Source organism: Panthera onca, chromosome C1 (genome assembly GCF_046562875.1).
Source record: "Panthera onca isolate mPanOnc1 chromosome C1, mPanOnc1 haplotype 2, whole genome shotgun sequence".
Classification (NCBI taxonomy): domain Eukaryota; kingdom Metazoa; phylum Chordata; class Mammalia; order Carnivora; family Felidae; genus Panthera; species Panthera onca.
The window spans coordinates 196,560,878-196,587,955 of record NC_138346.1 but is presented as its reverse complement, the minus strand read 5'-3'; the positions used below and the strand labels follow the sequence as shown (position 1 = coordinate 196,587,955).

The 27,078-nt window shown below is 47.1% G+C and overlaps 1 protein-coding gene across 3 annotated transcripts; it reads right to left on the bottom strand.

Moving 5' to 3' along the window:
* Positions 1–1,807: 1,807 nt before the first annotated feature.
* AK2 (adenylate kinase 2) lies at positions 1,808–22,726 on the bottom strand. 3 transcript variants are annotated; one of them, XM_060621803.3, is made up of 7 exons: positions 22,557–22,724; positions 13,828–13,953; positions 11,520–11,630; positions 11,295–11,389; positions 6,104–6,176; positions 4,747–4,942; positions 1,808–2,703 (listed from the first exon to the last, which is right to left on the bottom strand). In XM_060621803.3, exons 1-7 carry the CDS (start codon positions 22,653–22,655, stop codon positions 2,699–2,701), a joined length of 705 nt encoding a protein of 234 aa, XP_060477786.1. In that variant the 5' UTR covers positions 22,656–22,724; the 3' UTR covers positions 1,808–2,698. The 3 variants fall into 3 exon arrangements, with proteins under 3 accessions (XP_060477786.1, XP_060477788.1, XP_060477785.1); XM_060621805.3 differs by lacking the exon at positions 1,808–2,703 and adding an exon at positions 2,720–3,971 and having other exon boundaries at positions 22,557–22,726; XM_060621802.3 differs by lacking the exon at positions 1,808–2,703 and having other exon boundaries at positions 4,576–4,942; positions 22,557–22,725.
* Between the last annotated feature and the right edge of the window lie 4,352 nt (positions 22,727–27,078).

The window sequence follows — 27,078 nt, the reverse complement described above, 5'->3', positions numbered from 1 at the left end:
AAGACTGGTGAGGCTTCCTGAGGGCCACGGTTGCTCTTCATTCCATTCTGTTCTGTCTGCAATGCTCCGTGCCCACGAGAGAGCCTAAGACACATTCCCTGGGTCCTCTGACTGGCAGTGAGCGTCCGTGAACAAGAACCCACCTGGAGGGGCCCGTCTTGTTACAGAGCGCTGCACGGGTCACTAAATCGCTTCAGCAACAAGGTCAAGGGGACAGACTGTGGCGTCAGAGACTGCTTTTCGAGTGCCGACTTGGCCTCTTCCGTGTGACCTCGCTGCTCCGAGTCTTGGTTTCCTTACCTTGAAATAGGAGGACAACAGTTCCGACTGCCCCAGATGCTCTGGGAGGACTGAGCGAGGTCGTGGCTATTGCAGCCTGTGCACAGTACCTGGCCTGACACCGGTGCTCCAGGCAGGGGAGTGGTTCCCTTGTCCAATCGGTTTCCGGAGGAGGAAACGAAGCCTAAAGATGTGGTCTTCTCTCAGGCCATTCTTCTCAACCATACCACGTGGTCTCCTGGCTGTTTCACAAATATTTTCCCCAGTTTGTTACATGATGATCAAAGAAAGGAAGAATACTTTCACAGGACATTTAAACAGCTCAGGGAACGAAAACATCAGAGCAAATAAGTCATGTTGGCACCTGAAATGACTGTACAGGTGGGGATGTGGTGAAGTGGAGGGAGGAGCTGGCTCAGGAAGCAGGATTTAGTATGCCTGTGACCACTCTGGATCTCTCTGGAACAAGAAAGCCTGAAGAATGGCGGTGTTTCCAGCACAGCTTCCTCTGATTTGGGGAACAGCAGTCACTTCTCAGAAACCTCACTAGCAAGGATGTGTGGGCTGGTTAAGCTTCCGACTCTTGATTTCGGCTCAGGTCACAATCTTGCAGTTCGTGAGCTCGAGCCCTGTGTTGGACTCTGTGCTGACACCACAGTGCAGCCTGCTTGGGATCCTTTCTCTCTGCCCCTCCCAGCTCATGCTCTCTCTTTCTCAAAAACAAATAAACTTCGAAAGAATGAATGAAAGAAAGAAAGAAAGAAAGAAAGAAAGAAAGAAAGAAAGAAAAAGAGAGAGAAAGAAAGAAAAGAAAGAGAGAGAGAAAGAAAGGAAGAAAGAAAAAAAAGAAAGAAAGAAAAAAAGAAAGAAAGAAGAAAGAAAAGAAAGAAACCTCACTGGCAAAGGCAGCCCTTCCAAAGAGCATGAAAGCTTCATTTTGGCACTTTTGCTGAGGAAGAAATGGATTTACAAAGAAGCAACCAGGAGTGTTAAAGAGGCAGCCGAAGAGGCAGCCAAAAATCTGGCTAGGAATGAGAAGCACTGGCTTTCTAGGCTGTGGACAACTGTCCACTCAACAATTATCTAGCCCGGCATGAAGCAGATATTTTTGTATCTATTCGGATCCAACTAACATTTATCAAGAGTATGCTGTGTGCCAGCCACCAAGCACAAAGCTTCTTTTTATAAACTTCATTTAATGCCAACAAGTCTGAGAAGGTGGCATCACGCCTCTCTTTTTTCAGACAAGGAAACAGGAGCAGAGTAAATGATTGGCCGGGATTCACTGCACATCCTCTGAGCTCCAGGCACAGCGCCGTCTCCACTAAGCCAAGCTGCCCTGTCCTCCGGTGCAAGAAAAGCCTGCATCTGAACTGAGGCTCAAGAGGGTGCGGCTCATCCTAAGAGCACACACTTGGACCTCCCTGTTTCCTGACTTCTAGTGACAAGAAGGTGCTTCCAAGCAAGATTCAGAATTCAATGCCATCTTTCTAGCCCAGATCCTCTCAAAAAATGCCACAACATGGGATACAAATTTTTAACATACTTTATTGATTTAGTGGCCAAACAAGGCAGCATTTGGTCAGTTAAGAAAGGCACCTCATTGAAAATAATACATCACAGTGCTGACGAGTGATCCCAGTCACAGGATTTGAGGATGGTAAGGACAGTCTTTGGATGATGTTGCTTAGGACACTTGTTCATTTATTAACAAGAGTCCCTTCACACGTTGTGGATGGAAGATGGCAAGAGTGTAGGGATGCTGGGTGGCTGCCGAGAGCTGACCCGTGAGAACGGGTGGCCTGGTAAACAGTGGTGCACTCTCAAGGAGGGAGACCAGCCCTGCCTTCCCCACAACTGCAGTAAACTTGATTGGCTGAGCACACCGCCCCCATGAACCCCATACCCCCCCCCCCCCCATCTCTTTCCCATGTGGAGATGATCTTTTGATCTCATGGTGCAGGGAACCAGGGTCAGGGTCAACAGTCAAACCCTGTCTGTTCCAAGCTTTAGGAGAGACAGAACAGTTTGATTTCCTGCACTCTTAGGCTGGCAGCCCATGAGGTTCTGAGATAAAAGTTGAGGTCTTAGGGCATTGGCTTTAAAAAATATTGTCACGAATCCACAGTAAATCAAACTTCAATTTCTTAGAAACAATACTGCACTTCCCTATTTCTACTTACACACTCTAATCAGTTTAATTTCCCCCTTCCTCTGTACTCTTCCAGACTCCTCTATTATGTGTCAAGGAGACGGCCTCACTACCACATTGCCACTCTTTGTTACTCCTTTTGGGCCCTCACCACTCTTCCTTCTCCATCCTCACCCTGACCACCCCTCCCCTCCGCCCAGCACCTAAGAGCAGGGATCACGCCGCGGGGTGATGAGCAGTGGTGCAGTCTCGCCTGGCCTTCTGTTACTAGGCTGAAACAGAGAGGAAACAAGAGAGAACAAAATGGGTTTTTAAAAACCAAGTAAATATCAGGGAAGGCTGGCATGCATGCCCCAGCAACCAAATGCATCAAACATGGACATTTCTCTGTCAGGAGAAAGCTCTCATGCCTGCCGAGGTTAAGGCTCTGTAATTAAAGGAAGCAAAACTCTAAATCCTAACCACCCCCAAAAGGGCATATGTGTCCCACAGGATCTAGTTTCATCAGCAGCCCAAATATGCACATGTGAATGTATACGGATGGGTGACAAATATTTGAGCAAGGATCATGCACATCCAATTAGCAAACATTCAAAGACCTCAACTTTGAGGCCGAGTGCCTGCAACTGTCCCCAGTGAAAGGGGAATCAACTCCAAGGCCTATGAGGCCACCCTCACCCAGAGGACTCCAGGCCCCTGCAGACACAGCTCATAGTTTTGGTTTCACTCCTCTTCCTTGAAGTCATATGCTTCCCAGAAATGCCCCGTGACAGACTAGGTTTCTGTTCTGAATGGGTGGGGTTAGGTGACAGCCAGGGAAACAAGGCAGAGCACAGCTAGCAGGCACTCACTTGAACCAGACAAAAGGGAAGCAAGATGGCCACATACCCATGCCCAGCTTCCAGATGGACAGGGGACAAGCCCTCTGACAGTTCCACAGACAGCAGGAGACTCAGGTCAGATGGGGACGGGGACTCTAGAGCCCAATGCACCAAGTCGGCAGATTATGCTGGGGCAGGTGGCATTATATACTGGACCTGCCCCTGGTTTTCCAATGGCTTTTCCAGAGGCCACTGTTTTGTGGCCCCTAACAGTCTATTTCATCTGTCTGCCACAAATCAAACCAGAGCTCAAGAGGCACAGCATGGACCTCAGGAAATGCTTGATAGCTGAGAAGCTGAAGTTAGGAATACAAGTCGGTTACTGTCATAGGTGGTCTTATTTTTGGGTGATCTTTTCTTGGGGAGTTGGTGGCTACCACCATCATGAAGTCAGGGGTGAAGGATTAGATCTGGAGGGGAGAGAGTTTGAGTTTAAAAGGGACACATCTGATTTGGGTTTCATATCCTGGAGAGACTAGGTTTGAGTAAATTCTAATAAAAACGAGGCCAAGAATAGATCACCTCCAAATTACTGTTTTGTTCATACTTGGAAACCGAGGCGAACATTAAAAATGAAAACAAACAAACCTACCCTGGTCTCTCTTTGGGAAGTGAACTGGCTGTTCTCAGATGCCCAGCCTGGATGTTCAGAAGACAGTCTGAATTCAAAAGGACCATCTGCTTGGTTTCATTCTTTGGCAACAACTCACTTTTCAAACACAGGTCCCAAATGATCCCTACTTTACAGCACTGTGATGCAGATCACAAAAATATTCCGACTTGGCTTGGACCTTTCTATGGTGATATCTTTTCCCAGTAATTTCTGGAATCTGTAACATAAATGCCTTTTGCCTCCCATTTAGGGACAAAATTAACGATCCACAGCCACACACTGACTCAGGTGGCTTTCCACTGTGGGGCTAGAAAGCAAGTGGAACTGTCCGCCAACAATCTGCCATCAGGAACTTTGGCCCGGCAGTACTTTACGTGATCCCAGACTTCCACTCAGTTACTGGAGATGGAATAAATACCATGAGGTTTTAGAACTGGGGTGCCTGGTAGAGACCTGACTTAAGTTACTTTGGTTAAAAAAAAAAAAATCAAGAGTATGGCTAAAGCAGCAAACAGCTGATAAAGCAACTTTGTCTGTATCTTAGAAAGAAAGAAGAGTGTCCACGTACTTAAAATCAACACACACACACACACACACACACACACACACACACACGACAGATGAGATGAGAGTTGCACACACACTAAAGATACATCAGGCAAGTGCTTTTTTAATCAATACATCAGATGGTATTCTTTCTGGCCTGAGGAAGCTTCCCTCTGCCTGCTCTGCAACCCCCACCACACCCTCAACAGGGATAGGAAGAAGACAGAAACTCCTTTTTTGGACCCAACGTTAGATAAACATAACCAAGTCTTTACATGTGGCTTTGGAGAAGGCCGCTAGGATGCTGGCGAACACGACATCGGGGGTCTGGGTGGCGTCGATGGTAGAGTGGATCCCTCGTTTACTGTAATACGCCACCAGTGGGGTGGTCTGAGTGTGGTAGGCCTCCAGGCGAATTTTCAAGGCCTTCTCATTATCATCTGATCGGCGGACCAAGGGTTCCCCAGTGATCTGAGAACAGGAAGAGGGCAATGAAAGTCTGGGACTGTTAGCAAGGTTTCCTTCTCTGATGCCGGATGCCAATTTGCGATGCTGTCTGATCCCCAAGTCCATCAGAGAGAAAGACAGACAATCTAGATTCCCCCCCACTAGAGAACTATAAAGAACTTTGCTACTCCTGGCAAGCCGGTTCCAGGAACAGATCAACCCGTCCAGAGAAGTTGGGGAGCCTGAGACAGCAAGCATGAGGAAAGGGGTTTGAGGGAGCAAGACGGGCAAGGCCTATCTCTCACAGCTTCTGCTTAGGCTGTTCACCCTCAAGAAAAATGCTTCCAGGATCAGAAGTGGCAAGTCAGAGGCCCCTGGGACCAGGAGAATACGCAATTGTAACTTCAGTCACCAAAGTGGTTGGTGTTTTTACTAGGGTGTTGGCCATCACCATTCTGAGAGTGGCAGGTGAAGCGAGAAGAGCTCTGAATGGCAGAATTCCCAACCCTGTGAAATGTGACTAAGCTGACGTTATGGCTTTGAAACCTGTATGACCTGACAAACTTGTCTCAAGTGACAAAGGCAAACCCAGAAAATTCTTCCTACTGCATGTTCTAAAACAGACAAAATGGACTATTTATGGCAAATGTTACTGAGAACACAGACGAGACCCTCCCTTTTACATCTTTAAGCAACTAAAGACTGTCATAAGAACTCAGCAACGTTAATCCAGCCAAAATAGTCTGATTCTGTAGGATACAGCAGAGTCACCAGAAGAAGACATTCTTCTGAGGTAGGACCAGTCAACACATTTCTCTTCAGTACTGTTCTCCCAGCTTGGCTCTACTTCTAGGCTTCCAAGCAGCCTTCTCCTGAGATTAGTCGACCATTTAGGCCACCAAGATGCCAGAGAGGGGCTGCTCTGGACAAAAGACAGGTATAAACTGGGCACTGTGAAGTAGCCGGTGCTGGTATCTACCTCAAACAATAAACCATCTGGAGAGGCGCTGTCTAGATAGATGAGCCACAGCCCATGTGATTTACGTAGTAGTGATACTTTGCATGGTTAAGTTATTAATATTGGTAGGAGTAAAAGGATGATGGAAAGAACAAAGAACAACAACAGAAAGAAAGGAAGAGAGGGGAAGGAAAGAAAAGGCAATTTCCTGCCCTGAGTTTACATACATCATCTTTCATGGGTTCCTTTGGGGGGTTGAATTCCTCGTGGTAGGAACGGCCACTCAGGGGGTGAATCAGCCTGAAAGACAGCAGATGAACATGAGTCAGGTTGCCTGAAAGTATCCCCGCACCCCAGAGGTCTCCAAGTTGACAAGCAGTGACAGAGAAGCCAGATGTGAGGACTTGTGCCCAGCACAGAACCCAGCTGTAGGCATCGCTTGCTTGGGAAGGTAACGGGGCTTCCAGGAGAGCTTACACCGTAAGGAGTTACGTTTTCTACTCTGACCTAACATGGTCATTGAGTGTCTGGCTGCCGAGGATGGCCTAAGTGCCTAACTCATCAGGAACTCGGTGCTGGTCTCACACAGCCATTCATTCTATTCGCCCAACAAACATTTATTTGCTAAGTGCTTAGTCTGGTTTAGGCCTCACGCTGAATCCAGGGCTACAGAGCAGCGAGTCAAGATCCCTGACCACAAGCACTGCTTACTTTAGTGGGAGAGACAATGGGGAAAAAAACTAAAGTACACACGATAATCCTTTAATCGAGATTTGTGCAAAGTGCTATGGGAGGACAGAGGACAGAGAACCTAACCGTATTTTCTATCGTAGTTGGTTATAAAAAGCAGGTAGGTGCAACAGGAACAACGTGTCCTGTAGGTGCAAACACCACTAGTCGGTGCAGCACACCTCCAGCATCGTGTAGATAAAAGGCAACCCAAGCATCAGAGCGCAGTACGAATACTGGCACCAGGAGACACACAGACTCGACCAGTCACGGGATGCCCAAGAATAAGCATTTATTTGGCACTGAAAATCAAGCTGGTCACTCCATCTGTACCATGTTCCTGACCAGGAGTGGCTACGCCACAGGAGCCCAAGAACCTCAGAAGGGAAGAAGGCAGGCCAAACACTGCTTGGCAGCCAGCACCTATCTGGTTCCCCAATTTTGTGCCAACCAAGACTTCCTTATTTAACTGATGGCTGCTCTCCTTGTGAAGGCCTGCTAAACCAGAACTTCCCAACGTTTTTCACCTCTTGGCAAGTGCAGAAAAAAATATACAGTACTTGGGTGCCTGCCCCTCCGGAAGAATCCAGGCCTGCCCAGCCACTCTGATGGCTGAGGGGATTGATATCTCACCACATCAGCTGAGTTGGGAAGGTAAGTCTGAGTCAGACTATCAAAGCCTGGGCAGACACCTTTGTAAAATGTAATAGTGAATTTTAACGACAGCACACTTTTGAAGGGCCAAGTGGTCCATTTACAACATTGGCGGGGGCAAGGTGAGGCTGAGTGAAGAAGGTCTACTGAGTGGCCTGGATGTGCTATCATGTGACAGGAGGTCCGGCCCTCTTTCACTGGAGTCGCTGGAGAGGTTCCCTGCTGCCTCCACTGGGGAATGGCATCCATTGGGAGACCCAGGGAGAGGCCACTGGTATCAGCTACAGCTTTCCCTTTGGGAAGGGCTGCAGGCATGAGACGTGGACCGTGATTCTTCACCTTCTGGAAAGCACAAGGCACACAGCAGCCAGGCTGCAGCACACACGACTCTTTTCCTCCCCACGTGCCTACATCTCTATTCTTACTTGGACTCCCCCAGCCCTCCAGTTACATACAACACTCTGTTCCTTCCCTGCACATGGACTTCACTTTAAGGGGAATGCATGGCTTATTCCCCAGAGGGGAAATGAAAGAAAGTCCAAGTTCTGGAGGAGCCTGGGTGGCTCAGACGATTGAGCATCCGACTTTGGCTCAGGTCATGATCTCACGGTCCGTGAGTTCAAGCCCTGCGTTGGGCTCTGTGCTGACAGCTCGAAGCCTAGAGCCTGCTTCAGATTCTGTGTCTCCCTCTCTCTCTGACCCTCCCCCGTTCATGCTCTGTCTCTTTCTGCCTCAAAAATAAACATTAAAAAAAAATTTAGGGGCGCCTGGGTGGCGCAGTCGGTTAAGCGTCCGACTTCAGCCAGGTCACGATCTCGCGGTCCGTGAGTTCGAGCCCCGCGTCAGGCTCTGGGCTGATGGCTCGGAGCCTGGAGCCTGTTTCCGATTCTGTGTCTCCCTCTCTCTCTGCCCCTCCCCCGTTCATGCTCTGTCTCTGTCCCAAAAAAAATAAATAAAAAACGTTGAAAAAAAAAAAATTTAAAAAAAAAAAAATTAAAAAAAAAAAAAAAAAAAGAAAGTCCAAGTTCTCAAAGTGGGGTTGGTCTCAGGACCAACCAAAACAGCTCTAAGAGCCACTGAGCCTGACCTAGAGGTGGGGGTGGCACTGTGGAGGGGATCAAGGCTGGGATTCTAGAGCCACTGCTGCCTTGAGTGTGACACTTCAGATGCCTGTTTTCTCATCCACAAAATGGGGATGGCTTGAGACATCAGGAGAGCCAACTGGTAGAATAATCAGGATACTAGAGAGCCAACACTGAATAAGTTAAAACCAAATCCACCAACCATACATATTCAAGAAATAAAGTATTGATTCATAAAATTGTCAGAAGTGAGGTCAGAGCTAATCAAAAAGATATTTACAGTGGGGTCCTTATGTCACATTTAAATAAGGGCTGTATTTAACAGACTAGATCCTGACTTTTTTTCCTTCCAACCATCAGTGTAGCAGACTGGGAGGCAGAAAGCAGGCTTTTAGTGCTAGTTCTGCCACTGATCCAGAGTGAACTTAAAAGAAAACGCCTTTACATTCTGGCCTGGCCTGTCCCCTCCTCTGTGAGGGAGTGGGTCACATCACAACATTCACCCCCAAACTGAGAGACTGAGTCTTCTTCATCCTCTACAACAATCCTGTAGTTTATTCAGAATCTCTGTTCCCCACCAGCCAACCCCAGTTGAAAGTTTCTGTAACTTCACGTGTGGATCAGAATCAGGTTCCTAGGTGGGTCTTGTCCATTTCTCCTTTCCCCCAATTTAGCCTGTATTCGAGGGCCAAACTAACGTTCTTACAATGCTGTTTCTGCCACACCTCACAGCTTAAGAACAACTCACGGGGGCGTCTGGGTTGCTCAGCCGGTTGAGCACCTGAATTTGGCTCAGGTCATGATCTCGTGGTTTGAGAGTTCGAGCCCTACACTGGGCTCATTGCTGTCAGCGCAGAGCCTGCTTCAGATCCTGTCTCCCTCTCTGCCTCTCTTCCACTTGCACTCGCGCTCTCTCAAACAAATAAAAACAAACACAACAACAAAAAAACCCAACCAACATCCCAAGACTCCTGATGCATCTACCTCTTCTTCACTTTGGCAAACCTTCCCCAGTCAAGCCCTATCCTGCCTTTCTAATAGCGCTCACTCTACGACTCAGCCCGCCAGATCATTCCTCCAACTCTGGACAGACATTCTGCCACTAGCCCCGTTCTCCCGCAACCTATACTCATTCCTGCCTCTACTCCCTTCCCAGAAAGCCCCACTGAAATCCTCTCTACCCAGGAAGGTCAAGTTGACACTATGAAGCCCTTCCTCCCTGCTCCCAGGCTCGCTCCTTAGGACTACCCACTGTGCTAAACAGCTCGGGTTCCATGTATGCCTTATAGACTCTCTGAGGTCAGGGATGGGCATATTGTTCTTCTGTACCCTTGCCTGGTCCCCTGCCCCTGAGTCTAGTACTGTGCCGCACACAGAGCAGGCACTCAGGAAGCTGGGCCGATTGAAGCAAAGGACCCCACAGTCAACTGCTAACATCTGCTTTGTACATGAGGGCCCCCAGCCCTGGTAATGTGTCTTCCTATCAACCTTACCACTTGTAGGCCTGCATCAACTTTGTCTACTCTGTGCCAGTGGGGATGCAAAAACCTGAAAGTTCCTGCACTGAAGGCGCCTATGGAATAGCTAGAAACGTGAAACCTAGACATTTGGATAGAAAATTAATATAAGGTGGCTCCCACCATATCTAATAAAGCCTCTCAGGAAAACACCTGTAACACTCACTCTGCTGTCTGTTTACATGTCTGCCTCTTTCCATGAAGATACAGACTGCAGACGCATGGAAAAAATGTCCAACCTCATTAGGAAATCAAAGCCATAAAATTTACAAGAAAGCATTTTCCCTCGAATTAAACCCCAACATTTACATGTACTATGATGGTCACAGCATCAATTTAATAGTAGACATCTAGAAAAACCACAACTGTACAACAATAAGGAGACAATTAAGTAAATGATGGCTCATCTACTGTGAAATACCATGCAGCAGTTAAAAATAATGGTTACGGATGTCTGGTTCAAGTTGGTAGGCTGACCATCTTCCTGAGACTCCGATAAAATGACAAGGGATATAAAAGCCATAGCCCACAATAAAGATGAGAATGGGAGGTCTATTAGTGGCTGAGAGCTTCCCACATATTTCTAGAAGGCGAGAAGCAGGTGGCAGAGTGGACAGTGAAATAGGGTAGAGGAAACTGTAGCCTAAAGCAGTGGCGACCTTTCAGAGCAAATGTGTTCAGAAACAGAAACAGAAACATTTCTCTGTTCAATATTGAGAACGAGTACTTTAAAGATTTTATTTATTCTTTTTTTTTTCTTTTTAAGTAAACTCTGCACCCAATGTGGGGCTCGAACCGAGAACTGCATGCTCTACCGACTGAGCCAGCCAGGTGCCCCAAGAAACAAGTACTTTAAAACAAAACATGTAACAAAGAAATAGTGCCTTTGGCTGAGACGGCTGTACCAGGAGCAAAATGTTCCTCCATTTCCTAAACTTTGCATAGGTGGTCGTATTATTTTCACAATTAATACAAAGCCTACAGCCAGGTATGGCAACTTCCAATGGAAAGCAGATTTCAAAGAGCCCTGAAATGGAAGTAACCATGTAAGGAGTGTAGTATTTTGGAAGCACCTACTGTAAGCAAGGCTCTGAACTGTGCACCTCGTGGTATGCAAAATGCACCACGGTTTCTCGCAGCAGGTGGTATTAACCCCACTCTATGTAGGAGGAACCAGCCATGGAGAGGCTAGGAAACTTGCCTAGGGCCGGAGTGAAAAGGCGACAGGACTGAGACACTGTCTGATTTCAAATACCTTGCTCTTCTTTCCACATATCCCCATCCCACGCCACCACATCAGTGGATGTCACCAAACAAGACCAATGCATGTTAAGATGGCATTAAGCTGCATGGCTGGGGTCCGGTAAGAGCAGCTCTGGTGGTCTGACGAAGCTCTGAGGAGGCAGGACCAGAAGGGACCTTCAGAGGACAAATACCTTCCTGTGATTCTTCGGATGAGCAGAGAGTCTGGGATGCTGAATTCAACCACCGAGTCAAGCTTCTCTTTCCTCTTCTCCATGAGGCTGTCAAGCTGTAAGAGAGTATGTGGCCCACCTAAGCTACCAGAGCTTGATTGGAGCCATTTCCCTCAAAGGAATTAACAGATAAAGGGCCAAGCCTTCATCTTCATGCAACGGTGACACAAAATGCAAGGCACCCACCATTTCTGCCTGCCTCACAGTCCGAGGGAAGCCATCTAGAAGAAAACCATTTTTGCACTGAGGGGTCTCCAAATTCTTCTCAATGAGCTCCACTACCATTTCGTCGCTCACCTGGAAGTCAAGAACAAGACAGCCATGGGTTGAAATCTGTTAATTACATGACATGAGCCCATCTCCAGGCCCACTAGTTTGTGTCTATACAACCTGATTACTAAACAGCATATTCTTGTGGCCCCAGAGAAGCAAAAATCTGAGCAAATGTGGAATGGCTCCATTTGGAAAATTCAGTTTCGTGATTTTTGTGGCTGCCATATACACATTCTCTTCCCTTGAGATTTTCCTGTATAATCTGGGTGAAGAAGAGGATCCCACTCGCTGTCACCTGAACAGAAGCACTCCATGTGTTAGGCCCTGAGGCCCTCTCCAGACATTAATCAGAATCCTTTCCATCTGGGGCGCCCGGGTGGCTAAGTTGGATAAACGTCTGACTCTTGCCTTCGGCTCAGGCCATGAGCTCACAGTTCATGAGTTCGAGCCCTGCTGCGGGCTCTGAGCTGACAGCGCAGAGCCTGCTTGGGGTTTTCTCTCTGCCCCTCCCCCACTCACATATTCTCTCCCCCCCCCCTCCCAAAATAAATAAACTTAAAAAAAAGGAAAAAGAATCCTTTCCATCAGACAATAGCTCATCAGCAAGCAGTTGTCCTCAAAGCACAAAAAAGGTGAGGGCTTATGGCTGAGTGCTCACCTGAGGAGGGTGTTGACCAAAATGCACAAAGGCACTAACCTTCCATTTCACAGTTCTCATTAGGCTAACAGTTAAGTGGGCCAGGCCATCCTGGACATGAGGTAACAAAGAAGGTCACTGAACTGGCAAGACTGGGTCAGAATCAAGGAAGTGAGGCTCCAGCCCAACAGACTTGTAAGCCTCTCTAAAAGCCCCAGTGAGGACCCCTCCCAGCTTTTGAAAACTGGTTTTCCTTCTGAGCTTTCATAGAAAGAGAAGTTCTCTACTAGTATACAGTGAAGGCTGCCCATCTTGGTAGCTAATGCTCTTATCTCCCGGGACCAGCTGTGAACTTGGGGACAAAGTACAAGCTGTGTGACTAAGTAAACGCTGGAGATAAGTAATCTCATGGCGATATCCCAATTTTTTCTCAGTACAAGATCTTCTGCCAAGACCCAAAGTCCAACATATTCGGCTTTCTAGCTTAACTCAAGGTTTCACAAACATGAAAGGAAAGAGCTAGAAGTAAAGGGGCAGGTGGGCAGGCAGGGCACCACCGGGTATGGCTACCGAATCTCAAAGCCTACTAGGAGGTATCTCAGGGATAAAGGCAAAACCCAGCGCCTTCCCTAACGAACATTCTAAGATATGAAAAGACCAGAGGGCCAAGGATGAAATGACTTTTTAAAAAAAATGTCTATTTATTTATTTGTTTTGATAGAGGGAGAGAGAGAGCACATGTGCAGGGGTGGTGGGGTGGTATATCTCAAGCAGGCTCCACGCTGTCAGCGAAGAGCCGGACGTGGGGGCTCGATCTCACAAACTGTGAGATCGTGACCTGAGCCAAAATCGAGTCAGACGCTTAACCAACGTCACCCAGGTGCTCCACAAAATGACTTCTGAAGGTGATTCCCAGAGGCCAGGTCCCAGAATAACTCAGTTCCAACTAATCTATGGCACTAATCAAAGAAGATTTAGTAGATAATAGTTTGTAATTGTCCAATTAGATCAACGGGACTAAAAACCTAAGAAAATGCTATTATATCCTCCAAGTAGGAAAAATTACTTCTGTTAATCGCCAAGCAACTCCTCTGTTAGAGACACAGGAACACAAAGCCGCAAAAATAGAGTTAAAACACTCTGTGGTTTCCCGTGTCCTCTCTTGGATACATGCTTGAGCTCTGGCCTAAGGATGGCAGTTTAATTTCTGGCTCTAAAACTTGGGGGTATTATAAAATGCGTCAGCACAAAGGAACCTCAAGAATATGGTGAATAAAATGCGTGCCACAAATTCAGAATGAACCAAGAAACTCGCTCCTCTAAACATTCATACAGTGTGCCGGTTTGTTAAAACACCCCACAGCACAGGGCTGTCCGATAGAATGTTCTACAGTGATGGAAACGTTCTACACCTGTGCTGGCTAACGAACGTCTGAAGTGTGGAGAGTGAGACGAGAAACTGAATTTTCAGGTAAATTAAGCCTAAATTAATCTCCATGGTCACATGTGGCCGGGGGCCACCAAATCAGGCAGCGCAGAGCTAGACGCAGGAATATCAACCTTCACTGGGACCACCGAACCTACCAGTTTCCCGGCATCCATAGTTGCCTTCAGCTTTTTTCCCAGTTCTGAGCCAGAAGCCACCATGGCCCTCAGCATGTCCCCAGTAGCCAAATGGCAGACACAGAAGTTTTCAGCCAATTTGGGTGCCTGTGGAGGGGAAGACAAAGCCCAAGACAGGGTTAACACTGCAGGCCGTGGCATCAGACTGCCTGGGTGTGAACCTGGCCCTGTCACTCACTGGGTGTGTGAACTCCGGCAAATGCTGACTTCCTTACCTACAATGGGGATAAGAGCACCTTATACTATACGTAACATACGATTAGAGGGTTATAGGAATTATATGACGTAAGGCACGTAAAGCACTTAGAATTGCAACTGGCACACAAGAAGCTGTCATAAATATTAGCTACTGCCACTAATTCCACTAGACCCACACTACTAACACAAAGGCCTCAGTTCATAAATGGGAAGAATAAAAACAGCAGTACCAGTCCTTCAGGACACGCGAAGTTTATTTTTACTTATTTTTTAAATTTCCTTTAATGTTTATTAAACGAAAAAATTTTTTTAATGTTTTATTTTTGAGAGAGAGAGAGAGACACACACACAGAGTGTAAGTGGGAGTGGGGCAGAGGGAGAGGGAGACCCAGAATGTGAAGTGGGCTCCAGGCTCTGAGCGATCAGCACAGGGCCTGACGCGGGGCTCAAACCCATGAACCATGAGATCATGACCTCAGCTGAAGTCAGATGCTTAACTGAGCGAGCCACCCAGGTGCCCCAATTTTTATTTTATTTTTCAAAGATTTTATTTGTAAGTAATCTCTATATCCAATTGCAGAGAATTGCACACTCTACCAATTGAGCCAGCCAGGCACCCCGGCTGCTGTGAAGTTTAAAGGAGTTCATGTATGTAAAGCACTCAGCACAATGCCTGGCATATAATGTGTTGAATGAGTATTTGCCAAAGGAATGAATGTGTGAATGTCAAGTACTGTGGCCACGGGCCTGGGAGGCAGCTGGGGCAGGGTGGAGTGCAGGTCTCCCCCAGGCAGATCTGGCTTTTCTCCTTTACTGTTACTAACCTCCCAGGGGCTCAGTTTCCTCATCTGTTTAAAATGCAGGCAAAAAGGCCCCATTTCAGAAAGTAGCTCTGAGGATCAGACAGGATGCATAAGAAGAGCATTTGGCAAACAGTACACACTTACATAGTAGTTTTAGGAGACAGGATAGCCTTTTGTTTTTTTTTTTTTTGTTTGTTTTTTTTAACGTTTATTTATTTTTGAGACAGAGAGAGACAGAGCATGAATGGGGGAGGGGCAGAGAGAGAGGGAGACACAGAATCGGAAGCAGGCTCCAGGCTCTGAGCCATCAGCCCAGAGCCTGATGCGGGGCTTGAACTCACGGACCGTGAGATCGTGACCTGAGCTGAAGTCGGACGCTTAACCGACTGAGCCACCCAGGCGCCCCCAGGATAGCCTTTTGGTTAAGAGCTTGGGATTCAGGGGCGCCTGGGTGGCTAAGTCAGTCAAGCGTCCATCTTTGGCTCAGGTCATGATCTTGCGGTTCGCGGGTTCAAGCCCTGCATTAGCTCTGTGCTGACAGCTCACAGCCTGGAGCCTGCTTCAGATTCTGTGTCTCACTCTCCCTCTGCCCCTCCCTCGCTCACACGGTCTCTCTCTGTCTCTCAAAAATGAATAAACGTTAAAAACAAAAAGGCTTGGGATTCAGAGTCAACATACCTGGGTTTCAGGCACCGATGGCATGTAACTCGAGAAAAATGGTATTACCTTGCTAAGTTTCAAATTTCCTCTAAGTTAAATGGAAACAGTAGTTGTACCTCCATCACTGGGTTGATGGGATCAAATGGCATATGCACATAGTAAGTACTCAACTAGCTGGTACTGTAACCCCTGCCCAAATTCCATGTTCGTTCATACAAAAAGAAAACACTGATGCCTCTTCCAAGAACCCTGCTGGCAGCCAGGAAAACAAGAGATACGGACCCTGTCTTCTATGAGCTCCTGGCTGGGTGGACAATATGTCAGAATAAAGACGAGAACCGGAAGCAACTCTGGACAGTCCAATGTTGGTTGTAGTGGCACCCCCGCCCCCCCCCCCCCCCCCCCCCCCCCCGCAGAACTTACAAGGAATAGAATCAGTTCGAGAAGCTTAACACTTAGCTTTTTGGTTCAACTCTTTTATAAAATAAGTATGGCTGGATTCTTACTCAAACCAGTTCACTGGGAGTTTTCTTGTGATTCATGGACTGATTCAGTTCAAGCAAAGAAACAACTTCATAGCAAAATGGAGTCCAGCTGAAGAAGGCATTAAAAACTACCCTTCAGAAAACCAATGAGGGTCAGGACCCTCTGGCAGTGGAAAACCTGGTCCTCCAGGCTGGCGTGGTGGCCGCAGACCCAGAGAACTGAGCTTTTCTGCCAATCTTTTCCGTGGTTGTTGAAATTAACTTGGGGGAACATTTTGGAGATCGGGCTTGTTCAAGGCGAAAGGCTGATGAAAACACCAGAGAAGAGCTGTAATCACAGAACCTGTTCTATTTTTATCCCCCCCCCCCCCCCCCAACTGCGGGATTCTTTATGTGCTGTTCCAGAGGACTGGATCCTACAGCTGTGGCTGTGTGGGAGAACACTCCACGAGGGAAGACACAAGTGAGGCAGAAGAATAACTCCTTCATTCTCTGCTGGCTGCACGGGAGTCAGTGTGGTTGCAAAGAGCATGGACTGTGGAATCAGTCGGATTTACAAAGGGATCCTGGCTAAGGCACTCAACAGCTGTGTGACCTCGGGCCAGTTACTTAACTTCTCAGCATCGGTTTCCTCACCAGTCAAATGGGGATGTCTGCTGCATTGGGCAGTTGTGAGGATAAAATGAAAGAAGCACCGAAAACATTAGACACACAGTAGGCATTCAATAAATAAAAGACCTCTCTCCATAGTCGTTCCCTTTTGCATTACTCTTTACTTGCGAATGACAGAAGCAGCCTGATGAAATAACTGAATTATATGCCCCTCAACTTCAAGCTTATGCTTTAGAGTACTGCTTCCACTCTGAATCACCTGGGGGTGCTGCTAAAAGGCAGATTCTGATTATATAGGGTAGGACCTAAGCATCTGCATTTTTTTAAATGTTTATTTTTTGAGAGCGAGACAGAGCACGAGCGGGAGAGGGGCAGAGAGAGAGAGGGAGACACAGAATCCGAAGCAGGTTCGAGGCTCTTGGCTGTCAGCACATAGTCTGACACAGGGCTGGAACTCACAAACTGCGAGAATCATGACCTGAGCCAAAGTTGGAGGCTTAACCGACTGAGCCACCCAGGCGCCCCGTTGAGCATCTGCATTTTTTTTTTTAATTTTTTTAACGTTTATTTATTTTTGAGACAGAGCATGAATGGGGGAGGGTCAGAGAGAGAGGGAGGCACAGAATCCGAAACAGGCTCCAGGCTCTGAGCGGTCAGCACAGAGCCCGACGCAGGGCTCGAACTCACGGACCGCGAGATCATGACCTGAGCTGAAGTCGGACGCTTAACCGACTGAGCCACCCAGGCGCCCTGCATCTGCATTTTTAAGAAGCTTGCAGGCCTGGCTGTGCTGTTGGCCCCTGGACCACATTTGCTGCTGAAGCCCTGAGACACTTGTGTCTCACTGGCCATGGACCAAGAAATAGGCTCATCACCTCTGCGAGAACCCCGCTGGGGAGGGGGTAGGCTTCCAGGGTGCATGGATAAGAAGGGCTAAAACCACTAGGGAGACAGCATGGCGGTTTAATGTTCTCTGTTTCCAGTGTCTTATCACAGTCATCTGGGGTACACGCTAAAATTACCAAGGCAGGCCCACCCTTAAAGTTAACGGCTGACTGGTTCTCAGGCACAACCCTGGGATTCCCACGCACCCTTTGAGAAGCCCTGGGGCAGTGGCACAAGATGGGGTTTTTGGTGGTACAGATCTGGGCTGGAAACTAGGATCTACAATCTCCTCATTGTATCCCCTTGAACAAGTTATGCAGCCTTCTTAAGGCCTCAGTTTCTTCATCACTAGAGTGCAAATAGTATCTATTTTCAGAGCTGTTATGGGGATTTAATAAAAATGATGTATACAAAAGCATTCAGCATAGTGCTTGATACTTAGTGAAATAAAGGGGAAACTATCAGTTGCTGAGATCTGATTTAATCTCAAACCCACATGCTTTCTCACCTTGAAATTATCTTTCTGCCTGCAGTCTTTCCCACTCCCAGGTCTAGTGCTCCTGAATAAGCCGTTGTAATCATCTCCTAAAATACTACTGGGCATGGCCCCCAGCCCCCCAACACACACACACATTCAGATGCCTTCCATGTCTCCTCAGTGCCACAGCGGAAAAGCTACAAATATTTTAGCCTAGCACTCAGTGTCCTCCACAATAAACGTCCTAATCCTCCCAAGCTCTTCAAATTTACCTCTACAGTCCCCTGTCTGTATGTCCAGCACCACTGTAAACAGCGGCTCTATGTATGACACCCGAATACATAACACAAGCATCTCTGAGGACCTTGGCTCTTCTCTGTGCAGGAACGCCCTCTCTCTTTCCTCCAGTGGTCTAAGCTCTATCCTTCCCTGCAGGCAAATTCTGAGCATATTTCTGCCACCAAAAGTACTCCCAACTATCCCTTCTTCCTCTGATGAGGACTCATATCAACATTAGCTAACTCTGAGTGTTTGCAACACGCCAAGCGATTTTTCCATGTGTTGTTCTACTGTATTTAGTATGTGTAATACACAACAAACCCATGAGGAAGAAACTGTTTTTATCTGCATTTTATAAATGAAATTCAGAGGCTAAACTGCCCACCACCACAGCAGAGCGGGCAAGCCCCAGCTCTTACCCATGACACTATGTGGCCTTATTAGAAAATAACAGTAACAACCCACAGAGCCTTAGTGGCTGTCCTGGGGGAAAATATGTGTGTGTGTGTGTGTGTGTGTGTGTGTGTGTGTGTGTGTGTGTGTGTGTGTGTGTCTGTCTGGAAGGGAGCACAAGGACTTCACCATTATGTTTCCTGTTATGGATGTAGGCTACACAAATGTAATTGTGAAAATTCATACTGAAAATTCAGTAGGCTGCTCACTTATAGTATTTGTACCTTTCTCCATGTATATTATACTTCAATAAAAAGTTTTTTGAAAAGCACAGACACCTGTGTTTGAATCTCAGCTCTGCCTCTTAACTTACCATGTAACCTCAGGCCGGTAATTCTCCGAGACTATTTTCTCATCTATAAACTGGGGATAGTATTACCAACGTCACTAAGTGGGTAAGAGGAAGAATGGAATATTCTCAACAAATTATGGTTCTTGAACTACCCTAGCGTTTGTGACCCTGAACTACCCTAGCGTTTGTCAGGGTCACTCACCCGATACTTCCCACGTGGTACTTTGTACTAGTATGCATTGTTTGCATGCGTGTTTATCTCTGCCTCGACACCTAGATTCACAGCAACAGTGCAAGATGGTGACTCTGCTCAAGAATCCGTCATGAGTTCAAGTGCTGCCTTTGCTACTTCTTTATAGATATCCTGGGAGTAAGATACAGCTTATGGGCCTCAGTTTATCAGTAAAAGGCATGGATAACAACAGGACCTACCTCCTAGGGTTGTAGGATTAAATCAGATAACACACGTAACTTCTTTGACTCGGGGCCTGTCAGAGAACTAGGCAAAGGGGGACTGTTTTAGTATATTGTATCCTCTTGGGGCAAGGGCTGCTCTCTGCATCTCCAGCACCAAAACCATCAAACACCACATGCACAGGGTAGGAGAAAAATCGAACCCAGGGCAGGAGGCAGCAACAGAAAGAGCAGGAGCTTTGGAGCCATTTGGACGCAGGACCTGCCAATTACTTCCTAGGTAAACTAGAGGACTGTCTCTCGGAACTTCCGGTTCTCTAACTGTAAAAAGGGAACAAGAGTGTGGGTCCTAGAGAGGTGTTGTGTCACTGCACGGACACAGCTGACGGAGCCTGACCTGCACAATGGCAGCTGACTGCTTGCACGTGCCCGGCCATGAAGAACGGGTATAAGTTGGACACATGGAAAAAAACTGTGCACAGGGGCAGGCAGAGAAAACAGGAAACACACCCTGGTTATGAGATCTGGGAGCTGCTTTAAAATACTTTGTGAAGACGGGGCGCCTGGGTGGTTCAGTCAGTTAAGCGTCTGACTTCGGCTCAGGTCATGATCTCACGGTTCGCGGGTTCGAGCAGCTCTGTGCTGGCAGCTCGGAGCCTGGAGCCTGCTTCGGATTCTGCGTCTCCCTCTCTCTCTGCCTCTCCCCCTCTTGTGCTCTTTGTCTCTCTCTCTCAAAAATAAATAAACGTTAAAAAAACATTTTTTTTAATAATAAAATACTTTGTGCAGAGAAGTGGATGGAGAAGGAATGGCCACCAGCTGATGGTTGCTGGGGCTGGATAATGGATACATGGGGACCCACTATGCCACCTCTTCTTTTGGGTATTCAAACTCTTCATTAAAAAAAAGTTAGGATGTATCTGTAGGCTAAATGCTGCTGCCACTTTGCACAACCTCTGATTTGTGAACACTGTTGTTTTTTTCAACTCCATAAAGCTACCACCACCAGTATTCCTATACTTCCACCCATGAAAAGAAAGGTGTACAGATGTTAAAGAACTTGTGTTTCCTCAAGTCCCAAATACCTCTCCTCTACTTCCACAAAGCCTTCTCTGACCAACGCCCCAACATACGCACACCCTTATAAATCAGCTCATAAGTATAAAATTCTTCAAGACTTCCTGAATACGTTACCCTTTACACTGAAATACATCCGAGTTGGGGGGAAGGGAAACGTGGTATTAAGACGAAGGAGGGGCACCTGGGTGGCTGAGTCGGTTAAGTGTCTGACTTCAGCTTAGGTCACGATGTCACGGTTTGTGAGTTCGAGCCCGTGTCGGGGTCTGTGCGGACAGCTCAGAGCCTGGAGCCTGCTTCAGATTCTGTCTCCCTTGCTCTCTCTCTCTCAAAAATAAACATTAAAAAAAAAAAAAGATGAGGGAGTCAATAATTATTGAACACCTACGATGTGCCAGGTGATCATCTAGGCACCTGGGGGTGCTTTACACATGTGTATTAATAATAATCTTCCAACATCCTTGTCAACTTTTTGGTCTACGTGAGTAAGGACCCTATCAGTCTTGTTCACTGCTCCACCTTCAATGTTTGGTGTTCATGAAATGTTTAAGTTAGATAGATATTGCCATTTTTCAGGTGAGAACATTTAGGCTCACAAGTTACCAAGCTTGCTAGACTGTAAAACCCTCGTCTCAGCACTGGGATGGGTTGCTCATTATGCAACTACTGAAATTATTAACTTCCATATGAACGAAGAAAAAAGAATTGGTGCATTTGAGCTACCCTGTTTATACTCAAGTCACTCACAGCAAAAGTCTGCAGAGTCTGGACTTGCGGACTCAGAGTCTAGGCAGCAGTTTCCCTAATAATGAATGGTGGTGGCAACAGGAAAGAGGAGACTTCAAAGTTACTGAGGACAAGAGGATTAGGGAACAGTAAGTTCCAAGGATCAATCAGCCCCAGCTATAGAGAGAAAAGGAAAAGTGGTTTGTTCTTGACCTAGTGCCCAGAGTCAAAAAGCATTTATCAGGAATGAGCTGAATCTTCCAGACTTCCTTTCTCATCACCCACATTAATCTATGTCCTTCATCCATTTCCAACACCATCAAGTGCCAAATTATGTTCTGGGTGCCAGAGGGGTCCCAAGAATGAGTAAAACGAGATCTTTTCAAGCGCTAGGAAAAGTGGGCACAGAGCTGTCCCCAGAACACCATTCACTTAGGCGCTCAGACTTTCAGGAATTCCCTCTTTAGAATCTAAGAACAAGCAAGAACTTGTGGCCTGGGGGGCAATGCCAGGGACCTTGGGCAGGAAGGGGACATTGGTAATCCAACCTATGGGCTTCCAAATCTTAAACGAGATCATAAATCCCAACCCTGATCTATGGATCCATTAGAGCCCAAATACCAAGTGAGGACCCACAGTCTGCTAAGGCAGCAGGTAACTTTAGACTCCAATCTATCCTAGAGCCCCATGGTGCCTGAGGTTCCAGACTGCAGGAAGTCAATTTTGCTATTTTCAGAAAGCGACCTGACCTCTCTGGGCTTGTTTTCTTACCTGTACATTGAAGTACCTTCTCCCATTCCCCCAACTTAACTGGCTCAGGCAGGTCATACCTCACTTCTCTCAGTGCTCCTAATCAGCACAGGCCAGCTCCCACTCTGCCCCACGTGCTGGAGATGTTCCTCCGCCTAGTCATTAATCATTACAAGCAAGGTTCCCCTACCCGGGGTGCCTGGAACATAACCCTGGACAATCCACTCCCCACATCGCAGGGAATCTGGGGTCCCTGACTCCGCTCAGATGTAATCACGATGCCTCAACTCAAGGCTCACCCTACCGCTCAAAGCCTCTCAGCTTCTAACCCTGTAAAGGATCTAAATCAGTCCTTTGATCCCCCAACATGACACCTCAAGCCTAGGTGCCTCCAGAACTCTAATTCCAACTCAGACTTCCCCGACCTCCAATTGCACCCTCTCCCAAAGGCCTTACCAACACCCCCACCCCCTCCCCAGGCCTAGAGCCACGGTCCCACTCCAGGGCGATCCGGACCTCGGCCGTCCTGACCTTGGAGTTCCACCGGCTCCATTGCCAAGCCCGGCCCTGCAGCTCACCTGGGTACCCTTGCCGGCTCCGGGCGGTCCCAGCAGCACGGCCCGTATGCCTTTAGGGCACTCTGGGGCCGGTTCGGCCGCGGGAACGTTGGGAGCCATGGCCGCCGAGCCTCTCACCGTTCAACCCGCCAGCACACACCTCGCAGGTCCAGCGCTTCCAGCCTAGCGCGCCGCGCACGCCACGCACGGTCCGCTCGCGCTAACACTGGTCCGTCTCCACGTCCGTCAAGTCGCTCCGCCCGCCCCGGAGCGCGACGGACACTTCAACTCACCAACCGTGTGGCGATACTGGGGAAGGCTGCTTTTAATTGGACAAAATCAGTGAGAGTAAGGAAGGGGCGGGCCATCGTGGACAGAGGGGGGTTGGGGCGCCCAGCGGGTGTGCGGAGTGGGCGGGAAAAAGTGAAACAAGACCAGAGGCCAGGCTGGAAGTTCCAGGTTGGCTTTGACAGTTAATGATACCGGCAACCCCGGTGAAGTCCTATGAAATTGCCTGTAAGAGTGCAAATGGGCGAAATCAGTCTTAGAAGACAAGTTGATAATATGTATCCAATATCCTTTGGCCCAGCAACTACACTTCCAGGAATTCAAAAGACATAAAGATATGCGTCAAGATTTGTGTAACAAAGATATTAATTGTAGCACTTGTAACAGCCAAAAAGGCCCAAATAAGCAAACCAAAGAACAAAACAAAACAAAAACAAAGGCAATATCCCAAATGCTCAGTGAGAGATAGGTTAAATAAATTGCAACAAATTTGTACACTGAATCCCCCCATTGTATAAAATATTTAATCACGTGGGAAAATGTTCACCAAACAGGATACAAAATTGCAGTTACAACAAAATCCCAATTTTGAGTTACAAGTGAGGATCTCTGTGATTACAGGAGCCTCTCCCCTGCTTTGTGCGTTAAAAAAAAATTTTTTTTTTAATGTTTATTTTTGATAGAGAGACAGAGTATAAGCTGGGCAGGGGCAGAGAGAGAGAGAGACACAGAATCCGAAGCAGGCTGCAGGCTCTGAGCTGTCAGCACAGAGCACGGCGTGGGGCTCAAACTCAAGAGCTGTGAGACCTGAGCAGAAGTCAGACGCTTAACCGTCTGAGCCACCCAGGCACCCCTTTGTGCATTTTTACATTTTCAAAAAGCTCTATAATTAATTCTATAACAAACAGATACTACTTTTATAGTAAGAAAATAACCTTTTTAAGTCAGGAAAAGGTACTTTTTCTCAAAAGAAAGGACCTTCTCTTGGAGAGGAAAAGAATTTCTACAGCTTTTTGGTGTGTGAAAGTTTCATCCACACCCCCTATGAAGCAATCCCTGACACCCTGGCAAGAACAGCCTCGAAGGGCCCCTTTGGACCTTTCGTCAAGAGTGTTGATTATGAAACACTCTTGACACAGGACCCTAGCAACTCATTTCCTATATCCTGGTAGTGAATCTGCTCTCCCTTCAGCATGGTCTCTTTCTTCTCTTTCACGTCACAAAACAGATTAACATTCATTCCACATCTGCACACTGGCCTTCTACAAGGTGCCTGACCTTGAAGGAGGCAGAGCTTCTTAAACCCATTTTTCAGGAAAATATGGTTACAGTGGTTAACCCAAAACCACACAGTGGCAGAGTCACAATTAAGAGTGAGGCTGATTTAAGGCGCCTGGGTGGCTCAGTCAGTCAAGTGTCCAACTTCGACTCAGGTCACGATCTCGTGGTTCATGGGTTCAAGCCCCATGACTGGCTCTGTGCTGACAGTTCAGGGCCTGGAGCCTGCTTCAGATTCTGTGTCTCCCTCTCTGTCTGCCCCTCCCTGCTCATGCTCTTTCTCTCTCTCAAAATAAATAAATAAACATTTTAAAAGTTAAAAAAAAGAAAAAGAAAAAAGATGAGCTGATGAGCTGGTACTCCAGAGAGCACAGGGTTTGTGGGGATAAGGGTGAGGGTGGGGAATAAGCACATTTTTTTTTTTTTTTCTGGTGGAAGTCTCTACCAGAGAGAGAGAGAGAGAGAGAGAGAGAGAGAGAGACTTTATGTAGCGAAAATTCACTTCACTCCAAGAAAGCCAGAGTTTATCGTGATTTGCTGTGCCCAGGGCACCAGGCAAAGGTCATAGGGGCAGTCTTCCCTACCACCAATCCTTACAGTGATTTCTACCAGGCATGGATCCCTCAGGAGGAAAGGCAATTAAGACTACACATAAATACACACAGTGTAAGGTTTATTCACTCAGTTTTTAATAATGTCCTAGTCTTTGGAGGCTTATTGAAGATCATAAGGGGGATATTGACATCCCAAGGGAAGGAAGGAATACCTCATTCATTTATTCACTCAGTTTGATTTTAAATAGTAACTGCTACCATCTACCTATTATTGGGTACTGCATAACAGCCCTGTACTAAACACTTTACATGCATTACCTCATTCAATTCATACAACAAAGTATATATGTATTTACTTTATTATCTGCATTTTTTTTTAATGGAGGAACTTAAGGCACAGAAAGGTGAGCCTGTGGCTGCGCAGATCTGAGCCCAGGCCTGTCTGACTGGCTGCTGTTCAGCAGTGCCATAACAAGACGGGCAGTTTCTGTAGACTCACAGTGCAGCTGGGTTCCAGCTAGAGGGATCCTGGAGGTTTCTCCAGCTAGAGGTGAAAGAGACAGAGCTTGAAAGATACAGACGATTTGCCTTCGGGGTGGAGGACGTTTCAGGCCGAGAGAACATTCAGAGCAAACCATCAGAGGTGAGAGGGAATGAGGTGTGCTGTAGATTTTCTCCAGTGGACTTTGGGGGATTGGGAAATTTATTAGGTAGAAAATCATGATCAGAGTCACATTTTATAAAGATCACTTGCAGGACAGACTGGAGAGTAGGGAAAGAAACGAACGTAAGACAAGCTGAGAAATATTTCTGTTCGTGTTTTGTGGTAGGCAGAGCAACCCCCCCGCCCCCAAGATGTTCACGTCCTAATCCCTAAAACTTGTGACCCTGTTACCTTACGCGGCAAAAGGGACTTTGCAGATGTGATTAAGTCAAGGATTTTGAGATGGAGAGAGATTATCCTGGATGATCTGGATGAAACCAATATAATCACAAAGGTCCCCACAAGGATAAGAGGGAGGCAGGAAAGCTGGAGAAGGAGACACAAGCAGAGGTCACAGTGGTGTGACTGCTGACCGGGGACCACAAGTCAAGGAACGATGCCAGCCTCTGAAGCTGGAAAGGCAAGGAAACAGATTCTCCCCTAAACCTCCAGAGGGCACACACCTTCCGCTGACACCTTCATTTTAGCCCCATAAGACCCATTTTGGACTTCTGACCTCCTGAACTGTAGGATAATAAATCTGTGTTTTTCTAAGCCACCAAATTTGTAGTAATTTACTTATTTATTTATTTAAAATTTTAATGTTTATTTTTGAGAGACAGAGAGAGACAGAGCACAAGTGGGGGAGGGGCAGAGAGAGAAGGAGACACAGAATCCGAAGCAGGCTCCAGGCTCTGAGCTGTCAGCACAGAGCCCGATGCGGGGCTCGAACTCAAGAACTGTGAGATCATGACCTGAGCCGAAGTTGGACACTTAACCGACTGAGCCACCCAGGTGCCCCCACAGTAAATTATTACAGCAGCAATAAGAAATAAATGCATGTTCTTTGGATGCAAGCAACAGAAACAGACTCTGGCTACATTAAGTAAGGAAGGAATCCAATGGCAAGATACAGTTGTAGGACAGGAAGCCTCAGGAACGACAAGAGCCAGAGGGCTTTGGGTAATCTAGATATCAGGAATTAATGGACAATGCTGAGGGGGATATTTATTCCCTCCTCTGGCTTTTCCCATATGGAGGGACCCCTTTTAGGGTAACGCTCTTGCTTCTTGCCTCCCTGGGAGGAGAAGGAGGAGTGACTTTCCTGATTGCTGAGTTTAGGGAGAATGAATGAAGCTCAGTTCAGCTCTCCCCCCTCTTTCTCTTGTAGATCTGCCTGCCCACAAGAGCCATGTTTTTTGTTTTTGTTTTTTTTTCCTCTTCCTCCATGCTCTAAATTTCCCAGGGTCTGACCCGTACAGGGAAGATTGTGATTTTCAGTACTGCCCGACACTGGGTGGAGAAGATTGTTGTTGTTGTTGTTGTTGTTGTTGTTGTCGTCTGTCTTCGGAATTCAGTATTAGTCATTTCACTTGTCTGTCAGACCTAAAGGTGCATCCCCAACAGCTTTGTCAGTAATAAAGGTAATATTTTGACCTCCCTCTCTTCTACTTCTGTAGCTACCTATCATGTGTTCCCAACCTGGGCGAGGCTGCTCCCGAACCCAACAAATGGTTTCTCATGATGCTGTGATGAGGATGACTAACCTTGACTGTTTTCTATAATCTGTGTCCTTCTACTTCAGATTCAAAATCCTGACTTGGCTTGGATCTCACGTTCATCCCTTGGCAAAGGTGGAGAGTACCTTGATTAATAGTTCCCTCGGGACTGCAGCGATGGGAGAAGTAGTTCCCCCAAATGATGACAGTTTCTGAAATAA